Here is a 25,123-nt window from a genome sequence, read left to right on the forward strand (position 1 = left end):
TTTTTGGCTATCACTTTTATCAATTTTTAACTTAGGCAAATGGTTCTCAGGCTTTCTGTTAATCCATTCATTCAGAATCTACTTCTTTTCCTAGAAATGTCTATCTTGTTTCCTTGTAGTAAAATGGGTATGATACTTTCATTCTTACTGAGGAATAGAAAGGTTATTCTTACAGAAAATTTCACGTGCTTTAATGGAGAGTATTAGGATAAATAAATAGAATTATTTAATCTCTGTAGTTGCATGGAAGGACAAACTTTGTGGTCTTTAAAGCACAGAGCCAATTTTGCTACTATTACAGTTAATACTTCAGTATTTTATATCATATTCATAAGTCTGTCTTTCACAGTTTTAATAGTCTGTTGAAATGCCAGTTTTGTTCATTGTTCATATCTTTTGCACCTTTCCTTAGTTGCTGTTTTGAACCGAGCCCTGTCCGTTCTACGACCTAGAGATTTAATCTCTGCTTACACTGAGGTTGTGTAATCCCTAAATGATTTTGTTTCTTTGCAGACAGTGGGCTATGCTTTGTGCCGTCCCCCCTTTCATTTATACATAAAGGCATAGCCCAGATCAGAGGAGGCCAAATTAATGCCAAAACATGGACATTTGGTATCCATCCATATAATGTATAGATAAGCATTTTACTTTAATTTTCTGTTTTCATACATACATGATAGGATTATATATATTGTAGTAGATTCGCCTTTGCTTTTTCACTGTAGTCAATCTCTAATGCTGCCACAGTAGTCTTCTTTTTTTTGAAGAGTTTATTTATTTATTTGACAGAGATAGCGAGAGCAGGAACACAAGCAGGGGGAGTGGGAGGGGGAGAAGCAGGCTTCTGGCAGAGCAGGGAGTATGACCTGAGCTGAAGGCAGACGCCTAACGACTGAGCCACCCAGGTGCCCTGCCACAGTCTTCTTCTAAATTGAGGTAAAATTGACATGACAGAAAGTTCCATTTATTGCTCTTAACTTTTTATTGTTACTTGAATTTCTATGTGATGTAGTGTTCATACTTTTTTTGTGTGTGGTTAATATATACACAACATAAAGTTTACCATTTTGACAATTTTTACTTTATGTGAGCTCTACACCTAATGTGAGGCTCAAACTCATGACCTCCAGATCAAGAGTCACATGCTCTACCGACTGAGCCAGCCTGGGACCTCCCATTTGGGCCATTTTAAAGTGTTGAATTGAGTGGCATTTAGTACATTTACAGTGTTGTGTAACCATCACCACTATCTAGTTTCAGAACGTTTTTATCCTCCCAAAAGGGAGGATACCTCATACCTATTAAGCAGTCACTTCCCATTCCTCCGTACCTCCAGTCCTTGGCTACCACTAATCTGCTTTCTGTCCCTCTGCATTTGCCTGTTCTGGCTACTTTCTGTAAATGGAAGCATATAGTGGCATTTTCTATCTGGTGTCTTCCACTTAGTGTGATGTTTTCAAGATTCATTGATATTTTTGCATTATCTGTACTTCATTCTCTTTTTGGGGGGGTTGAATAATATTCCATTGTATGGAGATAGGACGTTTTGTTTATCCATTTATCAGTTGGACACCTGCGTTGTTTCCACCTTTTGGTATTGTGACTAGAGCTGCTCTGAACCTTTGTGTACGAGTTTTTTTTGGACACTTGGGTTTTTGTTTTTTAAAAAAATTTTTTCAGGATTTTTTCTTATATTTCATATTACTATTTTTAAAGATTGTATTTGTTTATTTGACAGAAAGAGAGAGAGCAAGAGAGGAACACAAACAGGGGGAGTGGGAGAGGGAGAAGCAGGCTCCCCGCCAAGCAGGGAGCCTGATGCAGGGCTCAATCCCAGGACCCTGGGATCATGACCTGAGCCAAAGGCAGACGCTTAATGACTGAGCCACCCAGGCACCCTGCTTTTACTTCTTTTGGATTTCTATCTAGGAGTGGAATTGCTGGTCAGATGGTAGTTCTCGTTGTAACTTTTTACATATGGTAGTTCTCTTTGTAAATTTTTAAGGAACAGCCATACTTTTCCATAGCTGCTGCACCATTTTACGTTCCCACCTGCAAGGTATGAGGGTTTGCTATGAAGCTGTATAGCTTTTTTTAACTCATTTTTCTACTTCATGAAGTGGTCTTTTTTTTTTTTTTAAGATTGATTGATTTGTTTATTTGACAGAGAGAGGGAGAGAGAGCACACGCACAAGCAGGGGGAGCAGCAGAGGGAGAGGGAGAGAGATTCTTAAGCAGCCTCCATGCCCAGCACGAGCCCGACGGGGGGGGGGGGGGGGCCTCGATCTCACAATCCTGAGATCTGAATGGAAATCTAGGGTTGGACGATTAACTGACTAAGCCACCCAGGCAGCCCAAGGATATTCTGTTTTTAAACCTCATTCTGCTTAGATTGAATTCATTAATAATTTTCTTACCGTTGGTACTGTCCCTTGTTCAGACATTATGTACTCATTCAGGATTGTTTGAGGTCTGCAGAGATGATAGTATTAAGGCCACTTACCTTACAAGCACTGCATGTTTGTGTTAAACATCCCTCCCCCTTTTTTTTTTTTTTTTGCTTGCAGTAATCACTGGCCAGCATCGAAGTGGTGTAATTTCAGCTCGAACTCGGATTGATGTTCTTTTGCTCACTTTTAGAAGAAAGCAACCCTTCACTCACTTCCTTGCCTTTTTCCTCAATGAAGTTGAGGTTCAGGAGCGATTCCTGAAGTTCCAGGAGGAAGTACTGGAGAAGTGCTCCATGGTAAGCAGCAAACAAAACAAAACAAAAAGTTAAAAAGTAAAGAAAAAGTACAAAAATGGTGGTTCATAATTCAAACAGTAGAAAGATATACATTTCTTCTCCCACCAAAAAAGGTAACCATTTCTGATGCTTTCTTATGCTTCTGAACGGAAAAAAGAAGTATAGACATATTGGCACATAAGCCTCTATATGTTACTGAAATATTCTTTTTTTTTTTTAAAGATTTTATTTATTTATTTGAGAGAGAGAGTGCACACGAAAGGGGGGAGGGTCAGAGGGAGAAGCAGACTCCCCACTGAGCAGGGAGCCTGACGCGGGACTCGATCCCGGGACTCCAGGATCATGACCTGAGCCGAAGGCAGTCGCTTAACCAACTGAGCCACCCAGGCGCCCTATTACTGAAATATTCTTTAAAAATTTTAAGACATACAAGTATTATCCTGATACACATACTATTCTGCACCTTGTGGGTGGCAGTGTTAATGAGATGCCATTATCTGTAGATCTTCTGCCCTGGATGGTAATGGCTTATTTGGGATTAGTAACTAGAAGAAATTTGCACATGGAATTGTCATTCTTATGTAACAGTGAAATGCTTGTGACCAGGATAACAGCAGATAATCTAGATTAGAAAACAAGTTTTTTTTGTTTGTTTTTTTAAAGATTTATTTATGTGAGAGAGAGAGAACATGAGCAGGGGTAGGGGCAGAGGGAGAGGGAGAAGCAGACTCTGTTGAGCAGGGAGCCCGATGTGGGGCTGGATCCCAGGAGCCTGAGATCGTATCCTAAGCTGAAGTCAGATGCCTAACCAACTTAGCAACCCAGACACCCCTTAGAAAACAAGTTTGAAAACTCCTTTTGGATGTAATTTTGGGCGATTTAAAGAAACACTGATTTTAAAAAAATTATGAACATAATATATGTTTTTTGTTTTTTCTTCTTTTAATATATGTTTTTTATAGAAAGTTTAGAAAATAAAGAAAAGATGAATAAAAACTCACCCATAATCTCACCACTGAGAGATAATATTGTGGCACATGCACAGATGTTTAAAAAAATAGAATTTGGCTCGTATATGCTTTTATATCCTGCTTTCTTTGAAATTTTGCATTATACCATGATCATTGTTTTGTCATTGAACAAAAATCTTTCCTTTTGCTTTGGAGACTGGAAAGAAGTTAAAGCAGTCATGACTAAAATAACATAATCTTATTTCAATTAACAGTTCAGTTAACTTGATTTTTAATGACTGCTTAATATTCTATTATATGGATATATAAGGATGTGGTTTGAAGTGGTAGGGTTTGGAGCCAACAGCCAAGAAAGTATTCTTTTTTTTTTTTAAAGATATTTATTGATTTGAGAGAGAGAATGAGAGACAGAGTGCATGAGAAGGAGGAGGGTCAGAGGGAGAAGCACACTCCCTGCTGAGCAGGGAGCCCGCTTCGGGACTTGATCCCGGGGACTCCAGGATCATGACCTGAGCCGAAGGCAGTCACTTAACCAGCTGAGCCACCCAGGCGCCCCCCAAGAAAGTACTCTTGAGACATCTTAGGTGCAAAAGGGTGGCTTTATTACAGCATGGGGACAGGAACCGTGGGCAGAAAGAGCTGTACCGGGGTCATGAGGAGTGGCTGATTATATACTTTAAAAGTTGGGAGAGGGTTAGGGATAGCGTAAGTCTCTAAGAAATTTTGGGAGCAAGGTTTCCAGGACCTCAAAGGCGAGCTGTTATTAGGAAAAGGCCATTTATTACTGTCTAGTAAAAACCCTAGTCATGAGACCCTTTGGAAGTACATTGGTGGGCTGTATGCTTGGGGTTTGATTGCTAACATATATCTTGGGGGATAGAGATAAAGGAAGTTTCTAAAGGAATTTTATGTGTTAAAGGAGATTTACAGGACCCTGGGGGGTTGGGATAATGTTAAGCTAAGATTGCCTCTTGCCCTTAGCGAAGTATCAAATCAAGGTAGCTGAGTTCCTAAAGGAATGTCACTCTGCCTGTTTGAAGGATTTGTCAATGGGCTGTAAGTAGTAAGGAAATTTAGTTTTTCTTTTGTCTTTGTTTCCCACGTCATAGGATGATAATTTATTTTATCTTTTTAAATTATTTGTTTTCATTATTATAAATAATGATGTTATGACTCTTCTTCTGCATACATTTTTCTGTACTAGTCTAATTAGTTTCTTAGTAAATTCCTGAAAATGGAAAAAGACTGTGTGTGTGAGTTGAGGGTTTTGACATATATTCCAAATTACCTTCAGGAAGTGTAATAACACTTAACATGTCAAACTGTAGTTTTCTTTCGGTTCCTTTTCCCACCCTTGCCAGTATTGGTGTTATCATTCTTTTAAGGTTTTGTGTTTTTGTAATGCAGTTGACAAAAAATATTAGCTCATTGCTTGATTGTTCATTTATTTGATTATTGGTGAGATTAAGACTTTTTCATATATTTAATTCTTGTTTCTTCATGTCTTGGTGCATTTTTCTCTGAAAGTGTTCATTTTTTTATTTATTTGTAAGAGCTTCATGTATATTAAGAAGATCAGTATTCATAATTTACATTTAACTTTTTAGTTTCTTTGGAATGTATTTTGATATATAATAAGAGGTAAGGTTGTAACTTTTTTAGCCCCTATTTAATTAACCAGTTATCTGCAGAAGAATTAAAGAATCTTTTATTTTACCTTAAAAATTATCATGCACTAAAATGGACTTTTTGGGGATGTGTTTAGATTTTTCTTTTAATGTTTTATTTTTAAGTGATCTCCACCCAATGTGGGGCTCGAACTCATAACCTTGAGATCAAGAGTTGCATGCTATACCAACTGAGCCAGCCAGGTGCCACATGGGATGTGTATAGATTTTTGTAACCAACTGTTACTGTCAGGATACAGAACAGTTTGACTACCCCACAAAACTCCCTCATACTGTCCCTTTATAGTAACCTCTTCCCTACCCCAAACCCTGGCAATCACTGATCTCCTTCGGTCACTACAGTTTGGTCTTTCTGAGAATGCCCTATAAATGGAATCGTGTAGTATGTAATCTTTTGAAACTGGCTTCTTTCATTCAGTATCATGCCTAGGAGATTCAGCCAAGCTGTTGTATATATCAGTAGTGTGTTCCTTTTTGTTTCTGAGTAGTATCACTGTTTGGATGCACCTCAATTTGCTTGGGCATCCACCCAGTGGAGGACATTTGGGTTGTTTCCAGTTTGGGGCAATTATGAATGGAATTGCTGTAAACATTTATGTATAGGTTTTTATGTGAACATAATTTTCCCTTTTTTTTTTTTTAAAGATTTTATTTATTTATTTGAGAGAGAGAATGAGAGAGAGAGAGAGCACATGAGAGGGGGGAGGGTCAGAGGGAGAAGCAGACTCCCTGCCGAGCAGGGAGCCCGATGTGGGACTCGATCCCAGGACCCTGGGATCATGACCTGAGCCAAAGGCAGTCGCTTAACCAACTGAGCCACCCAGGCGCCCCTTCCCTTCTTTAAAGTAAATACCCAGGGGGTGCCTGGGTGGCTCAGCCGGTTAAGCGTCTGCCTTCGGCTCAGGTCATGATCCCAGGGTCCTGGGATCGAGCCCTGCATCGGGCTCCCTGCTCGGTGGTGAGTCTGCTTCTCCCTCTCCCTCTGCCTGCAGCTCTTCATTTTTGTGCATATGGATGTCCGTCCATGCTGTGTTTTCCCAATCATGTAATGAAGAGAGGAATAAAAGCATATGGAATGAAATAGAACAGTGGTTAATATCTTTGGTTCTTAAAACAGATGAACCTGGGTGTGATTGTGGGTTCCTCAATCTGTGTAGACTTGGGCAAGTGAACCCCTCTCTAGATCTTTTTTTCTCTCTCTTTTTTTTTAAGTATGTGGAGCCTAACATGAGGCTTGAACTCACAGCCCTGAGATCAAGACCTGAGCTGAGATCAAGAGTCGGACACTTAACCAGCTGAGCCACCCAGGTGCCCCTCAAGCTGGGTCTTATGTGTTAGAATATAGTGAAATATATATACACAGATATATAAGTATTAGAATCCCAAGTACTTGTGTGGAACCAGGAATGAGAATTGATAAAATTGATTATTTAAGAAGGAGACTACAGCATGGCATAAGGTATAGAGAAGTTGAATCATTGTGTTATACACCTGAGACTAATGTAACATTTTGTGTCAACTCTACTCAAAACAACTTTTTTAAAAGGAGGCTATAAAGGTAAGTTTAGACTGGAAAATACGGGTAGACAATATAGAATTATATAACCCATTTTTAAGTGATTAACTTGGCATTTATGTGCTTGAACAAAGACACATAATAAGACAAATACTATATATATATATATATATATATATATATATATAAAATTAGGAAGCCATCAGAATATTTTTTTTTCTCTTAGCATTTCATAGCAAGATGATTTTGTTCTCAGTGGAGGGTAGGGTAGGAGAAGATTAGGAACAGTGAAGTTTCAATATGGGCTGGTAAATTTGGGGCTGGGGTGCTGGTAAGTTTTGAAATTATTTTACCTTGTAAATACCAACTTATTGAAGCTCTGTAGTTATATATTATTTGAAATGTTACAAATATTTGGTATGTGACAAGCAGTTTGTAATAAGTTAGCCTTTTTTTCTGTGTGTGTGTGTGTGTGTGTGTACACTTTCTCACTTTTCTTTCGCTCCTGACTTGAGCTGACAGGGAACAAATATTGGACAATGATTACTTTAACTCAACTGGAATGAGATTGGCCACTGTGAATGTCATGCTGGTCTTAATCAGTCCAGAGTACTTCCTTCCTGTTTTCAGGGCGATTCCATAGTGACATTGCTTTCCCGCGTTCTGATAACAGCAGGGGAATAAGCACAGCATAAAAGAGTAAGTAAGTTGTAAGAGACCATTAAAGCCTTTAGGCATTTTACCGTAGTACTCTGCATTTGTTACCCCTACTTAGATGAGTTCCCTTATAGTAGCTTTTTTTAAAGATTGTATTTTTAAATAATCTCTGCATCCAACATGGGGCTTGAATTTACAACTCCAGGTCTCGGGAGTTGCATGCTCTACGACTGAGCCAGGCAGGTGCTACACCCCTGCCCCACTTCTAGTAGCTTTGAAGAGCGTATACCTGTTCATTGAGATAAGAGTTGTTTCATGAAAGACTGTGACATTCAGTCTTGTTTCAGTTCCTCTGATGCTCATTTGATATCTCTGATCATTTCTTCATCTCTAAAATAAGAATGGGCTCAACATTCTCCTGTTTATAAGAAAAAGATACCTGTTGCTATAGAGTTGGCTTATAAATTTTGAGTTTACATGTGTATTTGTTATATACATTTATTAAAATAAAGTTTGTTGGGACGCCTGGGTGACTCAGTTGGTTAAGCGACTACCTTCACCTCAGGTCATGATCCTGGAGTCCCGGGATCGAGTCCCACATCGGGCTCCCTCCTTGGTGGGGAGTCTGCTTCTCCCTCTAACCCTCCCCCATCTCGTGCTCTCTCTCTCTCCCTCTCTCTCAAATAAATAAATAAAAATCTTTAAAAAATAAAATAAAGTTTGTCATACACAGTGTTTTGTAACAGTTTTTTGATTTAACAACATGTTTCAGGTAAATACATAAAAATCTAATTACTGTTTTGAAGATTTTATTTATTTGAGAGGGAGCAAGCACAAGCAGGGGGAGGAGGAGGGCAGAGGGGCAGAGTGGGGGGGGAAAGAATTTCAGGCAGATTCTGCACTGAGCGCAGATCGCAACTCAGGGTTCCATCCCACAACCTTTAGATCGCAACCCCAGCTGAAACAAGAATTGGTTCCACAACTGACTGAGCCACCCAGGTGCCCTAATTACTATTTTATTTTATTTTTTTAAATATTTTATTTATTTATTTGACAGAGACACAGCGAGAGAGGGAACACAAGCAGGGGGAGTGGGAGAGGGAGAAGCAGGCTTCCTACTGAGCAGGAAGCCTGATGTGGGGCTCGATCCCAGGACCCTGGGATCATGACCTGAGCCGAAGGCAGCTGCTTAATGACTGAGCCACCCAGGTGCCCCATACCCTAACATTTTTAAAAAAGATTTATTGTTTATTTTTAGAGAGGGAGAGAATACACGAGTGGGAGGGGCAGAGGGAGAGGGTGAGAGAATCTCAAGCAGATTCTTTACTGAGGGCAAGCTGGACACAGAGCTTGATCTCACAACCCTGAGATCACCACCTGAGCCAAATCCAAGAGTTGGATGCTCAACCAACTGCACCCCCCAGGTGGCCCAGTACACTGACTTATTTAATCAGTCCTCTATCAATGGGCCATTAAAGGAAATTACTTCTATTAATAATGCTGCAATGAATATTTTTTTTTTGTGCATCTTTATGTCCTTGGCTGATCATTTTTTGGGATACATTTTGGGGTAAATTCTTAGAATATGTGGGTTAAAGGAATGTAAACTTTAAATTTTTTATTCTATTTTAAAAATAAACTTTTTTGAGCTATGACTTACATACAATATAATGCCCCATTTTTGATGAGTTTTGACAAACATTATATAGCATTGTAACAGCCATTAAAAACAAGATGCAGAACATTTCCATCACCCCAAAATGTTCCCTTGTACTTCTCTGCAGTCCCATAATAGTTTTGAGAGTCATTCATGTTGGTGTGTGTGTGTTACAGTAGTTGATTTCTTTTTATTGCTGAGTAGCATTCCTCTGCATGTGTGTACCAAAATTGGTTCATCCATTCAACTGTTGATGATCATTTGGGTGGTTTCTAGTCTTTGGCTGTAATAAACAAAGCTATTACAGTCATTTGTGTAGAAACCTTTTTGTTAGGTATTTGTTTTTATTCCTCTTGGGCAAATACTTAGGGGTATAATTGAGAGTATGAGAAATTGTGTCTCTTCCACCACAAATAATGTGTGGGAGTTCAGGTTGCTCCCCACTCTTGTCAGCATTTGGTGGTATCTGTCTTTTGATTTTGGCCACTCTGGTGGGCATGTTTTGGACCTGTGGGTTTTTTTTTGTTTTGTTTTTGTTTTTTAATCAAGTAAAGTTAACATACAGTGTTACATTAGTTTCAGGTGTACAGTATAGTAATTCAACCATTCTGTATGTTACTCAGTGCTCATCACAATAAATGTACTCTTAATCCCCTTCACCTGTTTCACCTATCCTACCACCACCTCCCCTCCGGTAACCATCTGTTTGTTCTCTATAGGTTAGAGTCTGTTTTTTGTTTTGTCTCTTTTTTTCTTTCTTTTGTTCCCTAAATTGCATATAAGAGTGAAACGATATGGTATTTGTATTTCTCTGGCTTATTTCCCTTAGCATTATACTCTCTAGATCCACCCATGTTGTTGCAAATGGCGAGATTTCTTTTTTTTTTTTTTTAGAGCTGAGTAATAATTCCATTGTATATACATATCACATCTTCTTTATCCATTTATCTGTTGATGGACCCTGGGGCTGCTTCTGTATTTCAGCTTTTGTAAATAATACTGCAATAAACATAGGGGTGCATGTATCTTTTCGAATTAGTGTTTCTGTATTCTTTGGGTAAATTCCCAGTATTGGAATTACTAGATCATATGGTAGTTCTATTTTATTTTTTGAGGAACCTTCATGTGTTTTCCACAGTGGCTGCACCAGTTTGCATTCCCACCAGCCATGCACAAGGGTTCCTCTTTCTCCACATCCTTCCTAACACTTGTTTTTTGTGTGAGTTTAGCCAGTCCAACAAGTGTGAGGTGATAACTCATTGTGGTTTTGATTTGCATTTCCTTGATGATGAGTGCTGTTGAGCATCTTTTCTTATATCTGTTGGCTAACCATATGTCTTCTTTGGAGATATGTCTGTTCATGTTTTCTGCTCATTTTTAATGGGATTATTTGTTTTTTTGGTGTTGAGTTGTGTAAGTTCTTTATATAATTTTTAAAAAAGATTTAATTTGTGGGGAAGGGAGGAGAAGAGGAGGGAGAGGGAAACAGAGAATCTCAAGTGGATTCCCCATTGAGTGTGGAGCCTGACATGGGGCTTCATCCCATGACCCTGAGACCATGACCTGAGCCGAAATCAAGAGTTGAACACTTAACAGATGGAGCCACCTAGGCGTCCCTCTTTATATAATTTTTGATACCCTTTATCAGATCCATCATTTGCAAATATCTTCTCCCATTTAGTAGCTTGTCCTTTTGTGATTTCAATATACATTTTCCTGATGCCTGATGTTGCCGAGTATCTTTTCATTTGCTTTACTGGCCATTTTTATATCTGTCTTTGTTAAGTGTCTTCAAATTTTTACCCATTTTTGTTGTTGGTGGTGGTGCTTTAGCTTTTCTCTCTTTTTTTCTTAAATTGTGGTAAGATGTACATAACATAAAATTTACGATTTTACCCCTCCCTTTTTTTTTTTTAAGACTTTATTTATTTATTTGAGAGAGAGAGAGAGAGCGCGCGCGCGAGAGGGAGCATGAGCTGGAGGAGAGGCAGAATCCTGGCTGAGCAGAGAGCCTGATGCGGGGCTTGCTCCCAGGACCCTGAGATCATGACCTGAGCCAAAGGCAGATGTTTAATGGACTGAGCCACCCAGGCGCCCCCATTTTAACCCTTTTTAAGTGTATATACTTTTGTCTATTTTTAAGTGTTTTTTGTTTTCTTATTGTTGAGTTGTAAGAGTTCTTTTTTTTTTTAAGATTTTATTTATTTATTTGAGAGAGAGAGAGAATGAGAGATAGAAAGCACGAGAGGGAAGAGGGTCAGAGGGAGAAGCAGACTCCCCGCTGAGCAGGAAGCCCAATGTGGGACTCGATCCCGGGACTCCAGGATCATGACCTGAGCTGAAGGCAGTCGCTTAACCAACTGAGCCACCCAGGCGCCCGAGTTGTAAGAGTTCTTATATTTGTAGATGCATGTCCTTTATCAGATACATGTTTTACATCTATTTTTTTTTTCTCAATCTTTGGTTTATATTTTCATTTTCTCAGTGTTTTTTGAAGAGCAGAAATTTTTAATTTGATGGAGTCCAGTTTTTTTATGGTCTATACTTTTTGTATTGCCTCTGAAAAATATCTGCCTTTTTGGGGATGCCTGGGTGGCTCAGTTGGTTAAGTGTCTGCCTTCAGCTCGGGTCATGATCCCAGGGTCCTGGGATTAAGTCCCGCATCAGGCTCCTTGCTCAACAGGGAACCTGCTTCTCCCTCTTCCTGCCACTCCCCCTGCTTGTGCACACTTGCTCTCTCTCTCTCTGACAAATAAATAAATCTTTAAAAAAAAAATCCCTGCTGGGGCACCTGGATGTCTCAGTCACTTAAGTGTCTGCCTTCAGCTTAAGTCATGATCTTGGGGTACTGGGATCGAGCCCTACATCGGGCTCCTTGCTCAGCGGGGAGCCTGCTTCTCCTCTGTTCCCCGCCTGTGTGCTCTCTCTCTGTCAAATAAATAAAATCTTAAAAAAAAAAAAATCCCTCTGTTTGCTATGATGTCAAAGTTTTCTTCCATAAACAACAAAGTGTAAAACTATGTTTTATGTTTTAGCTTTTATGTTTAAGTCAATAGTTCATATTAAGTTAATTTTTGTGTGTGGTGTGAGGTAAGGGTTGAGGTTCATTTTTTTCCCCATGTAGATGTCTAGTTTAAATACCATTTATTGAAAAGACTATCCTTTCCCTGTAGAATGGCCTTGATATCTTCGTTGAAAATCATGTGTATCTTTGCACCAATATTATACAGTCTTGATTACTATAGCTTTGTAACAAGTCTTCTAATTAGTGTAACTTTGCCAATTTTGTTCTTTTTCAAGATTGTTTTTTCTAGTCACAATCTTTGGATTTCCATATAAATTGTATTATTCATTTATTTATTTTTTAGTCTTAATTTTAGTTTTTTGAGTTATTTCTACCCCCAACACGGGGCTCAAACTCAAAAGCCCGAGATCAAGAGTCAGTTGCTCTACCAACTGAGTCAGCCAGGCACCCTCAATTTCCATATAAATTTTATCTTATTTATTTATGTTTTAAAAGATTTATTTATTTATTAGAGAGAGCATGCTTGCACATGCACGGGGGAGGGGCAGAGGGAGAGGTAGAGAGATTCTTAAGCCAACCTCACGCTGAGCACATAGTCCGACACTGGACTTGATCTCAGGACCCTGAGATCATGACCTGAGCTGAAACAAAGAATGGGATTCTGAACTGACTGTGCCACTCATGCGCCCCTCCATATAAATTTTAGAATCCTCTTGTTAATTGCTACAAAAATGCCTGTTGGGATTTTGATTGGAATTGTGTCGAATCTATAGATCAATTAGGGGAGAATAAATATTTTAAGAGTATTGAGTCTTCTAGTCCATAAGCATGGTATATATTTACTGTTTATGTCTTCTTTAATTTCTCTTAGTAATTTTTATAGTTTTCATTGTACAGGTTGCACATGTATCTTGTTAAATTTTATTTCTAATTTTTATGTTTTTTGATGCTATCATAAGTGAAACTGCTTTTTAATTTTATTTTCTAATTTTAATGCTACTTGTATTAAAATTGTCCTAAGTTTTTCATGCTTTGTGATGCTATTGTAAATGGTATCTTTTTTTTGTAAATGTATCTTTTAATTTCAGTTTGACTTGTGTATTGTTACTGCATAAAAATACAATTGATTTTTGTAAGTTGAACCATGTATCCTGTGACCTTGCTAAATTCACTTATTAGTTCTAGTAATTGTATATTAGTTTGTTAGGGCTACTATTACATAGTACCACAGACTGGATAGCTTAAGCAATAAAAATTTATTTTCCCACAGTGGAAGCTAGAAGTCTGAGATCAAGGTATTGGAAGGGCTGGTTTCTTCTAAGTCTTCTCTACTTAGCTTGTAGATGGCTCTCTTCTGGTGTCTTCTCATAGTCTTCATGGTGTGTGTGTCTGTGTCCTACTCTCCTCTTTTTATAAGGACACTCATCATACTGGATTAGGGCCCACCTGTAAGACCTCATTTTACCTTACTTAACCACTTTAAAGGCCCTATGTACAAATGTAGTCACATTCTGAGTTACTGGGAGTCAGGACTTGAACATATGAATTTTAGGGAGACATAATTCAACCCATAACAAATTATTTTGTTGTGTACTTAGAATTTTCTTTTTTAAAATTAATTAATTAATTAGAGACGAGAGAGAGGGGGGAGGAGAAGCAGACTCCTTGATGAGCAGAGAGCCTGACATGGGGCTCGATCCCAGGATCCTGAGATCATGACCTGAGCCGAAGGCAGATGCTTGACCGACTGAGACACCCAGGCACCCCTCCTTAGAATTTTCAATGTAAATAATCATATCATCTATGAATAAAGATAGTTTTACTTCTTCCATTTTAATCTGTGTGCCAATTATTTCTTTTTCTTGACTTACTACGTTGGTCAGGACCTCCAGTATTGTGCTGAATAGAAAAGGTGAGAGGGGACATTCTTTCCTTGTTCTTGATCATGGGGGGAATTATTCAGTCTTTTATTATTAAGTTTAATATAAGCTGTGATTTTTCACAGATGCCTTTTATGTGGTTGAGGAAATTCCATTCTGTTCCTAGTTTTCTGAGAATTAAAAAAAATCATGCCTGGATGTTAAACTTAGTCAATTGCTTTTTCAATATTATGAGATTTATAATTTTTCATAGTGTAAATATGCTTACATTAATTGGTTTTTTATTGTTAAACCAATCTTGCTCCTTAGATTACCTTAATTGGTCTTTTTTTCTTTTAAGATTTTATTTTTAAGTAGTCTCTATACCCAGTGTGGGACTCAAACTTACAACCCTGAGATCAAGAGTTGCATGCTCTACCGACTGAGCCAGCCAGGTGCCCCACTGTATTTGGTTTTGATGTATTATCATTTTTATGTATTGCTGGATTTGATTTACTAGGACTTTGTTAAGGAGTTTTATATCTGTGTTCATGAGAAGTGTTTTGTTTATTTATTTTTTTGTGATGTCTTCATCTGATTTTGATGTCATTGTAAATTGTGTGATTCAAAGCCAGATGACTAAAATGAGTTGGGAAGCATTCCTTCTTTATTTTCTGAGTTTGTATAGGTTGGTGTAGGTATTATTTGTTCCTTAGGTGTTTAATAGAATTCACCAGTGAAGCCACTTAGATCTGGAGTTTTCTGAGGTGGTTTTGTTTTGTTTGTTTTTTTATTTAAAGATTTTATTTATTTGAGAGAGAGAGAGCACGAGCAGAGGGGAGAGGCAGAGGGAAAGGGAGAAGCAGGCTCCCAGGTGAGCAGGGAGCCCCACATCGGGCTCAGTCCCAGAACCCTGGGATCATGACCTGAGCCAAAGGCAGATGCTTAACGGACTGAGCCAACCAGGCACTCCTCTGAGATGATTTTAAATTATGAATTCAGTTTCTTTGGTCTGATTAGGACTATTCAGGTCATCTACTTCTTCTTGAGTGTGCTTTGTCAGTTTGTGTCTTTCAAGGAATTTGTCCATTTTCATCTTGTTTTTGAATTTTACTGGAATAAAGATGCCTATAATATTTTATTATCTCTTTGATGTGTATAATCTCTGTAGTAATATTCCCTCTTTAAAGCTAATATTAGGATTTTTTTTTAAGATTTTATTTATTTATTTGAGAGAGAGAGAGAATGAGAGATAGCACGAGAGGGAAGAGGGTCAGAGGGAGAAGCAGACTCCCCGCTGAGCAGGGAGCCCGATGTGGGACTCGATCCTGGGACTCTAGGATCATGACCCGAGCCGAAGGCAGCTGCCCAAACAACTGAGCCACCCAGGCGCCCCTAATATTAGGAATTTATGTCATCTCTCTTTTGTTTCTGATCTGTCTGGCTAGAGGTCTGTCAACTGTATTGGTCCTTGAAAAAAAATAGCTTTTGGTTCTACTGATTTTTCTCTATTGTTTATCCATTTTCTATTTCATTGGTTTCTAATTTTATCTTTTTTTTTTTTAAGATTTTATTTATTTGACAGAGAGAGAGCAAGAGAGGGAACACAAGCAGGGGGAGTGAGAGAGGGAGAAGCAGGCTTCCTGCTGAGTGGGGACCCCGATGCAGAGCTCGATCCAGGACACTGGGACCATGACCTGAACCGAAGGCAGACGCCCAACAACTGAGCCACCCAGGCACTTCCCCTAATTTTATCTTTTTTATTACATTTCTTATGCATAGCTTTGGGTTTAATTTGCTTTTTTTTTGGTTTCTTAATGTAGAAACTTAAATTGTTAATAGAAAACTTTTTTCTTTTCTAGTATAAGCACTTAAATATGTTAATTTCTGGGGTACCTGGGTGGCTCAGTCGTTAAGCGTCTGCCTTTGGCTCAGGTCATGATCCCAGGGTCCTGGGATCGAGCCCCGCATTGGGCTCCCTGCTTGGGGGGAAGCCTGCTTCTCCTTCTCCTACTCTCCCTGCCTTGTGTTCCCTCTCTCGCTGTCTCTCTGTCAAATAAGTAAATAAAATCTTAAAAAAAAAAAAATGTTAATTTCCCTCTACACATTACTCTAGCTGCAACTCCTCAAATTTGATATGTGTACTTTCATTTTCATTTAGTTCAAAGTATTTTCTAATTTCCCGTGTGTTTTTTTATAGTATTTTAGTTAAAATTTTTATTTTGAGATAATTATAAATTCACATAAATTGTAAGCCTTACTTGACCCCTGTGTTACTTACAAGTATGTTGTTTAGTTTTCTACATTTGGGGATTTTCCAGATACCTTTTTTGTTACTGATTTCTAATTTAATTCTCTTGATGAGATAACATACTCTGATTCTGTTCTTTTAAATGCATTTATATCTGTTTTCTGTTCCAGAATATAGTCTGTCTTGATAAATGTTACGTGTACATTTGAAAAGATGTGTATTCTGATGTTTTGGGGTTGATTGTTTTATAAACATTATCATATAGTTGTTAGTGATCTTTATGTCTTCTGTATCCTTAGTCATCTTCTATCCTGTTAATTACTGAATGAGGACTGTTGAAATCTCCAACTATGATTATGGATTCATCTATTTCTCCTTTTGGTTCTGTTAATTTTTTTCATATCTTCTTGATGTGTTGATCCTGTTATAATTACAAAATATCCCTTTATATCCCTGACAGTATTGTATTCCCTGTTCTGAGATTTACTTTTTCTGATGTCAGTATAGCCGTTCTAGCTTTTGATTAGTATTTACATTGTATATCTATTTCCATCCTTTTACTTTTAGTATATTTGTATTTTTTTTTAAAGATTTTATTTATTTATTTGACAGAGAGAGAGCAGGAGAGCACAAGCATGGGGAAAGGGAGAAGCAGGTCCCCTGCCAAACAGGGAGCCTGTTGTGGGGCTTGATCCCAGGACCCTGACCCCAGCGAAAGGCAGTCGCTTAACCGACTGAGCCACCCAAGTGCCCTGCATATTTTATTTTTATATTAAAAATAGTTTTTTAAAAAGTATTTGAGAGAGAGAAAGTGAGAGAGAGCACAAGTGGGAAGGAGAGGGAGCAGGAGGCTCCCCATGAGTAGGGAGCCTGACTCGGGGCTCGATCCCAAGACCCTGGGATTATGACCTGAGCCAAAGGCAGACACTTAACAACTGAGCCACCCAGGCATCCCTTAAAAATAGTTTTCTTAAAGGCAGCATATGGTTAGAATTGTTTTTGTGTTTTAAATCTCTGCCTAATCATTAACTAGAATGATTAGACCGTTTACTTTTTTTTTAAGAGTTTATTTATTTGACACAGACACAGCGAGAGAGGGAACATAAGCAGGGGGAGTGGGAGAGGGAGAAGCAGGCTTCCCACTGAGCAGGGAGCCCAATTCGGGGCTCGATCGCAGGACCCTGGGATCATGACCCGAGCTGAAGGCAGAAGCTTAATGACTGAGCCACCCAGGTGCCCTTGGACCGTTTACTTTTAATGTAATTATAGATATGGGTGGGTTTAAATCTACCATTTTGCAATTTTTTTTGTTCCACCTTTTCATTGGTCATTTTTTTTCCTACCATTTTTGGATTGAGGGTGTTGAAAATTTTTATTTTATTTATATATATACATATTTCTTTAGCTACTTTTTTTCTTTTAAAGTTTATTTATTTTTTAGTAATCTGCACTCAGTGTGGGGCTCAGACACATGACCCTGAGATCAAGAATTTTAGGCTCTTCTGACTGAGCCATCCAGGAGCCCCAGGTATTTAAAAATGTTAATTTTATCAGCACTGTTGGCTTATTAGCTACACCTGTTTATTTTTTAAGTAAATGCTGTAAGGTTTACAATATATGTCCTTAATTCATCATCTCCAAATAATATCGTACTACTTTATGTATAATGAAGAACCTTACTATATATATCATCTGTTTTTTCCCTTCTGTCCTTTGTCTCATTGTCATTAATTTTGCTTCTCTAAGTAAACAACTTCCTGTAAGATTTCTTATAATTCAGGTCTTTTAGAAACTCTTTCTCTCAGCTCTTATTTGTCTGAAAAAATACTTAGTTCATTTTCTTTTTTGAAAGGTTATTTTTACTGGTTATAGGATTCTAAGTTGATAAGTTTTTTTCTCAGCGTCATAAAGATATTCCATAGTCTTCTGGTTTACATAGATTCTGATAAGGAATCTGTTGTAATTCTTTGTTTTTCTGTGTGTAAGATGTTTGGCTGCTTTTTTTTTTTTTTAGTTGGAAATAATTTAAAATTTACAAAAATTATAAAAAGAAATCGTATAAAAAATACCGATATGCTCTAATGCTATGTGACCTATCCCTTATAACATTTCCAATCCAAGTTCCAGGGTAAAGTCAGGAATTGCATTTAATTTTTATGTTTAACTTCTTTTAGCTGAACTTTTCATAGCCTTTTTGACTTTTATGGTTTTTTGTTTTTTTCTTTGACAGAGAGAACACAAGCAGGGGAAGCAGAGGCAGAGGGACAAGCAGGCTCCCTCCTCAGCAGGGAGCCCAATGCAGGGCTCGATCCCAGGACTCTGGGATCAAGACCTGAGCTGAAGGCAGACACTTAACCTAAGTCTGAGCCACCCAGGTGCCCTCCCATGACTTTTATGTTATTGACATACTTGAAGAATACAGTCCCTTCCAACGTTCTTTTAAAAACAGAGCATTCCTTTTTGCATTTGTCTTATGTTTGTGGTTAGCTTGACGTTATACTTTCTCAGAGTATTGCGTAGATGATATTGTGTCCTTATGAGTATATCACATCTGGGGCATAAAATGTTGATCTGTTTTTCCTAAGTGTTGTTACATTCAGTCAAGATGTTGCCTGATTTCTCCTAAGTATAATTATTTTATATCTTGCAACTAATAAAAAGTCTGCAGGGAGATATTCTAAGATCATGCAGATATCCTGCTCGTCATCAACATTTCCCCCAGACCTAGCAGCCATTGATGATTCTTACTTGATCCAGTCTTTACCATGTTGGTTGCAAAATGGTCATTTTCCAACTCTAGCACTTGCTCCACATTTGGTATTCAGCTTTCCACATTCTCATGTAAGCAGGAGACCTTACTTCTCCCTTTCCTTTTTTGGGGGGCACAGAGAGAAAGGGGGGGGGAAGGGCAGAAGGATTGGGAGAGAAGAGAATCCTAAGCAGGCTCCAACTTGGGGCTTGATCTCGCAACCCTGAGATCATGACCTGAGCCGAAGTCAAGAGTTGGATGCTTAACTGACTGAGCCACCCAGGTACCCCTCTCCCTTTACTTTTATTTATTATTGGTATGGTTTAATGAATTTAAATTTTTTCCAAGTGCTTATAATTTACTATTGTGCTTAATTATTTTGCTGCTTAAATTGTCTCACGTTTGGTTAAGAGTCCTGTCAAACTTTTTCTGGGGAGGTGTCTTCCTTGGCCTGTGTGTGTGCCAAGCCCTATATATGGCTGCTTTTGAGGGCCTTAATTTCTCTACGATCTCACTCTTGCTTCCTTTTGGAGCCTTAGCTGTTCTATTTCTCTGCCCATAAGTCTCTTGCCGCCACATACATATAAGTCTGCCTTCCCCTGCAGCTCTCTTGCTTCATGAGCAAGAACTCACATTACTTGTGGTGGCCTCCAACCTGATATCCAGACTATGCCACTGTTCCCAGCAGTGCTCCAAGTCAGGCAAGACAGAAACCAGTTCCTACAGCAGCCTCCTAATAAGCCAGAACACTGTAAGCTACTTTCACTCTCTTCAGCCCTCGTGAAGAAGTGGAAATTGAGTGGCTTCCTCCTGACCTGTTGTGCTGCTTTGGGGAAGGGGTCAGGCAACAGATAGAGAGAAATCTTGAAAACTGTTTTGAGCAGCTTCTCTTGGTTAAGGTTGGGCATTTGCTTGGTTGTTACAGCTTCTTAACTAGTTTTTAGAGTTCCCCCAAAGCTACTTTGGTTTGAATGTTGTTTATTTGGTATTTCTATGGGGGAATGAGGGCCTTGATTTTATTAGTCAGCCATTTTGCTGATGTTGCTCCAAGTTTGGATAATTTTCAGGCACTATTATTTATTTTTCTCTTCTCCTGGAACTCTACACATATATTAGACCAGTTGATACTGTACACAGGTTGCTGAAGTTCTGTTCATTTTGCTTCCATACTTTTTTTTTCCTGTCTGCTTTACTTTGGGTAGTTTCTGTAGTTATATCTTTAAGTTCACTGATTTCTTTTTTTTTAAGTTGCTATCTGTTGTTAATCCCATTCAATGGAATTTTCATTTTTGCTCTTATTTTTTATCTCTCAAAGTTCTATTTATTTATTTTTTTTACATCACCCTTTTGTCTCCTTAGTATCTCTCTGTTTTCCTTAAAATATTGAGCAAATTTATAATAGCTCTTTTAAGCTAAGTGTCTGCTAATTTCACTAGTGTGATAGCATTCTATTTCTGTAGTTTGATTTTTTACGTACTTATGGGTCACATTTTTCTGTGTCTTGCATGTATGGTAATTTTTCACTGGATGCTGAATATTGTGAATTTACTTCACTGAGAGCAAATTTTTTTCTCCTTAGAGAGTTTTAAAAAGTTGTTCTGGAAGACAGTTATTTGTGGATCAGCATAATCATTCCAAAGGTTGTTTTTAAGCCCCCTAAGGACAGATGTAGAGTATTTTTTGCTGTAGGTAAAATTTAGCTTCACTACTAAGGTGTATCCTTTCTGGTATTTCTGTTCATTGCTCTGTGTTCAAGAATGGTCTCTCCACTCTGGCTGGTGAGAACTTGAGTGTTTACCTGCTGTTTCTTATCTGGTTTGTGTATTTCACCCTCTACATGTGCAGATTGTTGTTCAGCCAAAGTCTCAAAGAGACTTTATGCAGATTTCTTGAGTCCCTTCCCCCCTTTTTTTACTTAGCTTCCTCCTCTTTAGTGCTTGACCCTGCAGATTTTATTTGCCTTGGCATTCATTCCTGAATTCCACTTTTTGTCACCTAAACTCACTAGGATCACTGGGCTGTGGGTTCCCCACTCTGTGCCACCATCTGGAAATTGTCTCCATTCAGAAAGCCAGGATGGGGCTCGGTTTGCTTTTTCCTCCTAACTTAAGGATCACTGTTCAGGACCATCTGTTTATCTAATGTCTAGAAACATTTGTTTTATATATCTTATCTAGTTTTCTAGTTATTGACAGGAGGACAACTGCTATAGGAGCTAATTTTCCATGGGCAAAAGGAGATATTCTCATATATTTTTAAATTGAGGTATAATTTATATAACATAAAATTCCCATTTTTAAAGTGTATAGTGATAATTTAGTATATTCACTACATTGTACAACCATTGCTCTTATCTAATTCTAGAATATTTCCATTGCCCCCAAAAGTAAACCCCATACCCACTAAGCTGTCACTCCCCATTGCCCCCTTTCCTCAACCCCTGACAACCACTACCATTTTCATTTACTTTCACAGTGGATTTGCCTATTTTGAATATTTCTTGTAAATGGAATCATATTATATGTAGCCTTTTGTCTTTGCCATCTTTCACTTACAGTGTTTTCAAGGTTTATCCAGGGTTTATCATGTAACACTACTTCACTTCTTTTTATGGCTGAATAATATTCCATTGTATGGATATACCACATTTTGTTTACAGATTAATCACTTGATGAACATTTGGGTTGTTTCCACTTTGGGCCATTATGAACAGTGCTTCTTATAATTTGTAATATTGTAAATAAGGCTAGGTTTACCTATTTTTATTCATTTATTCAACATTGAGTGATATGTAAAGTAGCAAGTAATTGTTGAGCTCTTGCATTGTGCTAGACGGTGGTCTGAGTGCTTCATGTGTTTATTTTGTTTAGTCTTCAGTCCATCCCTATGTGGTAGGTATTAATATTCCATTTTCCTGATGAAGAAATGGAAATTTAGGGAGGGTAACTTGCCCAAGGTACTACAGTTAGTGGGTGCGACTGTGCTAGGTAGAGTGGATGATACAACTTTATGACCTAGTAACTGCTCTAATTCATACAATCTAATATAACAAATATATGAGGTTAGTCGTGGTAGTCACTGTGGGAAATTATTTGAATGGAAAAGAAGTCTGTTGAAATTGAAGATTTTGGGGGATGCCTGGCTGGTTCAGTTGGTGGAATGTGCAACTCTTGATCTCAGGGTCATGAGTTCGAGTCCCATGTTGGGCATAGAGATTACTTTAAAAATGTATATATTAAAAAAAAAAAGAAATTGAAGATATTTTGATGGTTGTTTGTCTGTTAACCAGTTTCACCTGTCTTTCAACAAGTGTTTTTTTTTTTTAAGGTTTTACTTATTTTTTAAAGATTTTTATTTATTTATTTGATAAGGAGAGAGCACAAGCAGTGGGAGTGGCAGGCAGAGAGAGAGGGAGAAACAGACTCCCCACTGAGCAGGGAGCCCGATGCGGGGCTCGATCCCAGGACCCTGCGATCATGACCTGAGCTGAAGGCAGATGCTTAATGACTGAGCCACCCAGGCACCCCTAAGATTTTAAGTAATCTCTACACTCAACATGGGCCTCAAACCTACAACCCTGAGATCAAGAGTTGCATGCTGTATTGACTAAGCCAGCCAGGCACCCCCAGCAAGTGTTTCATTGGGACCTGCCTTTACTAAAATTAGGTAGTAATTTGCACAGTATTTGAAGATTTAAAAAAAGAACAGCAAAGCCTTTCCTGTTGTGCTTGGGTTTTTTCAACTCCAAATCTTATCTTATTCCCTAATTGTTAAAAAGAAGATATCATATGGATCAGATACTATCTAAGAAGGACTTTTGTTCATTAGGGATGTCCATCTTTAGTCCTGAGTCAAGACTGAAGGAAGTGAGACTCTTTATCTTCTTAAAACAATTCATTAATATTAAATTGTTAAATATTAAATAATATTTTTAAAGATTTTATTTTATTTTATTTTTTAAGTAGGCTCCATGCCCAACGTGGGGATCGAACTCATGACCCTGAGATCAAGAATTACATGCTCCATCATTTGAGCCAGCCAGATGCCCCTCTCTCCCCCCCATAAATAATATTATTTTTAAAAGATGTATTTATCCTCCTGTGTAGCCTATGTCAAACATATCAAGCTCTTTAGGGATCTCTGGGATGAAAGGTACTATTGAAATATTAATTTGTTAGTTTACATTTGTACCCTACCCTATTATATTAGTTTTCTGTTGCTGCATTGTAAATTACCTCGATCTTGATAGCTTAAAACAATATCCATTTATCATCTCACAGTACTGGTAGTTCTGTAGGTTAGAAAACTTGGTGGGCTCAGTTGGGTTCCTTGTTTAGGGTCTCACAGACTGAGATCAAAGTGTTGGCCAAAATGGTCTTTTATCTGTAGGCCCTGGGGAAGAGTCTGCTTCCAAGTTCATTTAGATTATTGGCAGAATTCAGTTCCTTGTGGCTGTAGGCCTGAAGTCCCCATTTCCTTGAAATGTATCCCCTCTAGCTTCTATTAAATTTCTTTTGTGCTTCAAATCTCTGACTTCTGCCATCAGCCGGAGAAAACTGCTTTTTTAAAGAGCTCATATGTATAGATCAGGCTCATTTGCGATAATCTCCCTATCTTAAGGGCAACTGTGCCATGTAACATAGTATAATTATAGCAGTGATGTCTCATTACATTCACAGGTTCTACCCCATTATAATTTGTAATATTGCAAAGGAGAAGGGATTATATGAGGGTGAGGATCATTGAAGGTTATTTTTAGAATTCTGCCTACCACAGATATTTAGAAGATTTTATTTGTTTATTTGAGAGAGAGAGAGAGCAGGGGGCTGGAGGCAGAGAGAGAGGGGAGAGAGAACCCAGGCAGACTCCATGCTGAGCGTGGAGCCCAACACAGGGCTCCATCCCACCACCCGAGATCACAACCTGAGCCAAAACTGAGAGTTGGATGCTTAACTGACTGTGCCACCGAGGTGCCCCTTAATTTTCATTTTTTTAAAAAGATTTATTTATTAGAGAGTGTCTGCACACGTGCAGACGGGGGAGGGGCAAAGGGAGAGGGAGAAGGAGAATCCCAAGCAATCTTCCTGCTGAGGGTAGAGCCCGATCCAGGGCTCCATCTCACAACCCTGAGATGACCTGAGCCCAAATCAAGAGTCAGATGCTTAGGGGCACCTGGGTGGCTCAGTCGGTTAAGTGTCTGCCTTTGCCTTAGGTCATGATCCCAGGGCTCTGGGATTGAACCCCACATTGGGCTCCCTGGTCAGTGGGGAGTCTGCTTCTCTCTCTCTCTCTGCCCCTCCCCTAGCTCGTGCTCTCTCTCTCTCTCTCTCATGGGCTTTCTCTCTCTCTCAAATAAATAAATAAAATCTTAAAAAAAGTTGGACACTTAACTGAGCCACACACGCACCCCCCCTTAATTTTCATTTTTATTTGTTTATTTTTTAAAGATTTTATTTATTTGAGAGAGTGTGAGAGAGAGAGAGAACGAGCAAGCACTAGTGGGGTGAGGGGCAGAGGGAGAAGCAGACTCTGCTGAGCAGGGGGCCTGACGACGCGGGGCTCGATCCCAGGATTCTAGGATCATGACCTAAGCTGAAGGCAAACGCTTACCGTCTAAGCCACCCAGGCGCCCCTAATTTTCATTTTTAAACATTGTTGTGAAGGTCACATTTTTGATACAGCAGATGACCTTTCTACTCCCAGGTCACATCCTATCTTTCCCGTACCTGTCCTTGAACTTTTCTTTTATTCCTTTAAAATAGTTGGCCTCTTTTCTCTCTTTATTTGGTAGCATGCTTGTCCTTGACCTCACCCTTGACTCTCCAAGGAAATTGTGAATTTACCTTTTAGAAGAGCGTTTTCTGAAATCACCTTCCTTTGTGCTGATTAGTTTTATAAGAAATGTCACTTCACTCCAGACATTATCACTATGATCCCTGTGCTTCAGCTCTCTAAGTCCGAGTATGTAATGTAGGATTTAGCTGCTCACTGACATTGGAAAGGT

The 25,123-nt window shown here is 38.6% G+C and overlaps 1 protein-coding gene across 3 annotated transcripts in view; it reads left to right on the forward strand.

Moving 5' to 3' along the window:
* Positions 1 to 25,123, forward strand: part of ASCC1 (activating signal cointegrator 1 complex subunit 1) — a 106,313-nt gene that overhangs the window by 11,522 nt on the left and 69,668 nt on the right. For all 3 annotated transcript variants that reach the window (XM_025850173.2, XM_073878855.1, XM_025850175.2), the window contains exon 5: positions 2,568 to 2,746. In XM_025850173.2, the coding sequence (XP_025705958.1) occupies positions 2,568 to 2,746 (179 nt within the window). The remainder of the gene's footprint in view (positions 1 to 2,567; positions 2,747 to 25,123) is intronic.

The sequence above is a fragment of the Callorhinus ursinus genome, unplaced genomic scaffold (genome assembly GCF_003265705.2).
Source record: "Callorhinus ursinus isolate GAN/ISIS: 27379988/994484 unplaced genomic scaffold, GSC_fseal_2.0 scaffold31, whole genome shotgun sequence".
Lineage (NCBI taxonomy): Eukaryota > Metazoa > Chordata > Mammalia > Carnivora > Otariidae > Callorhinus > Callorhinus ursinus.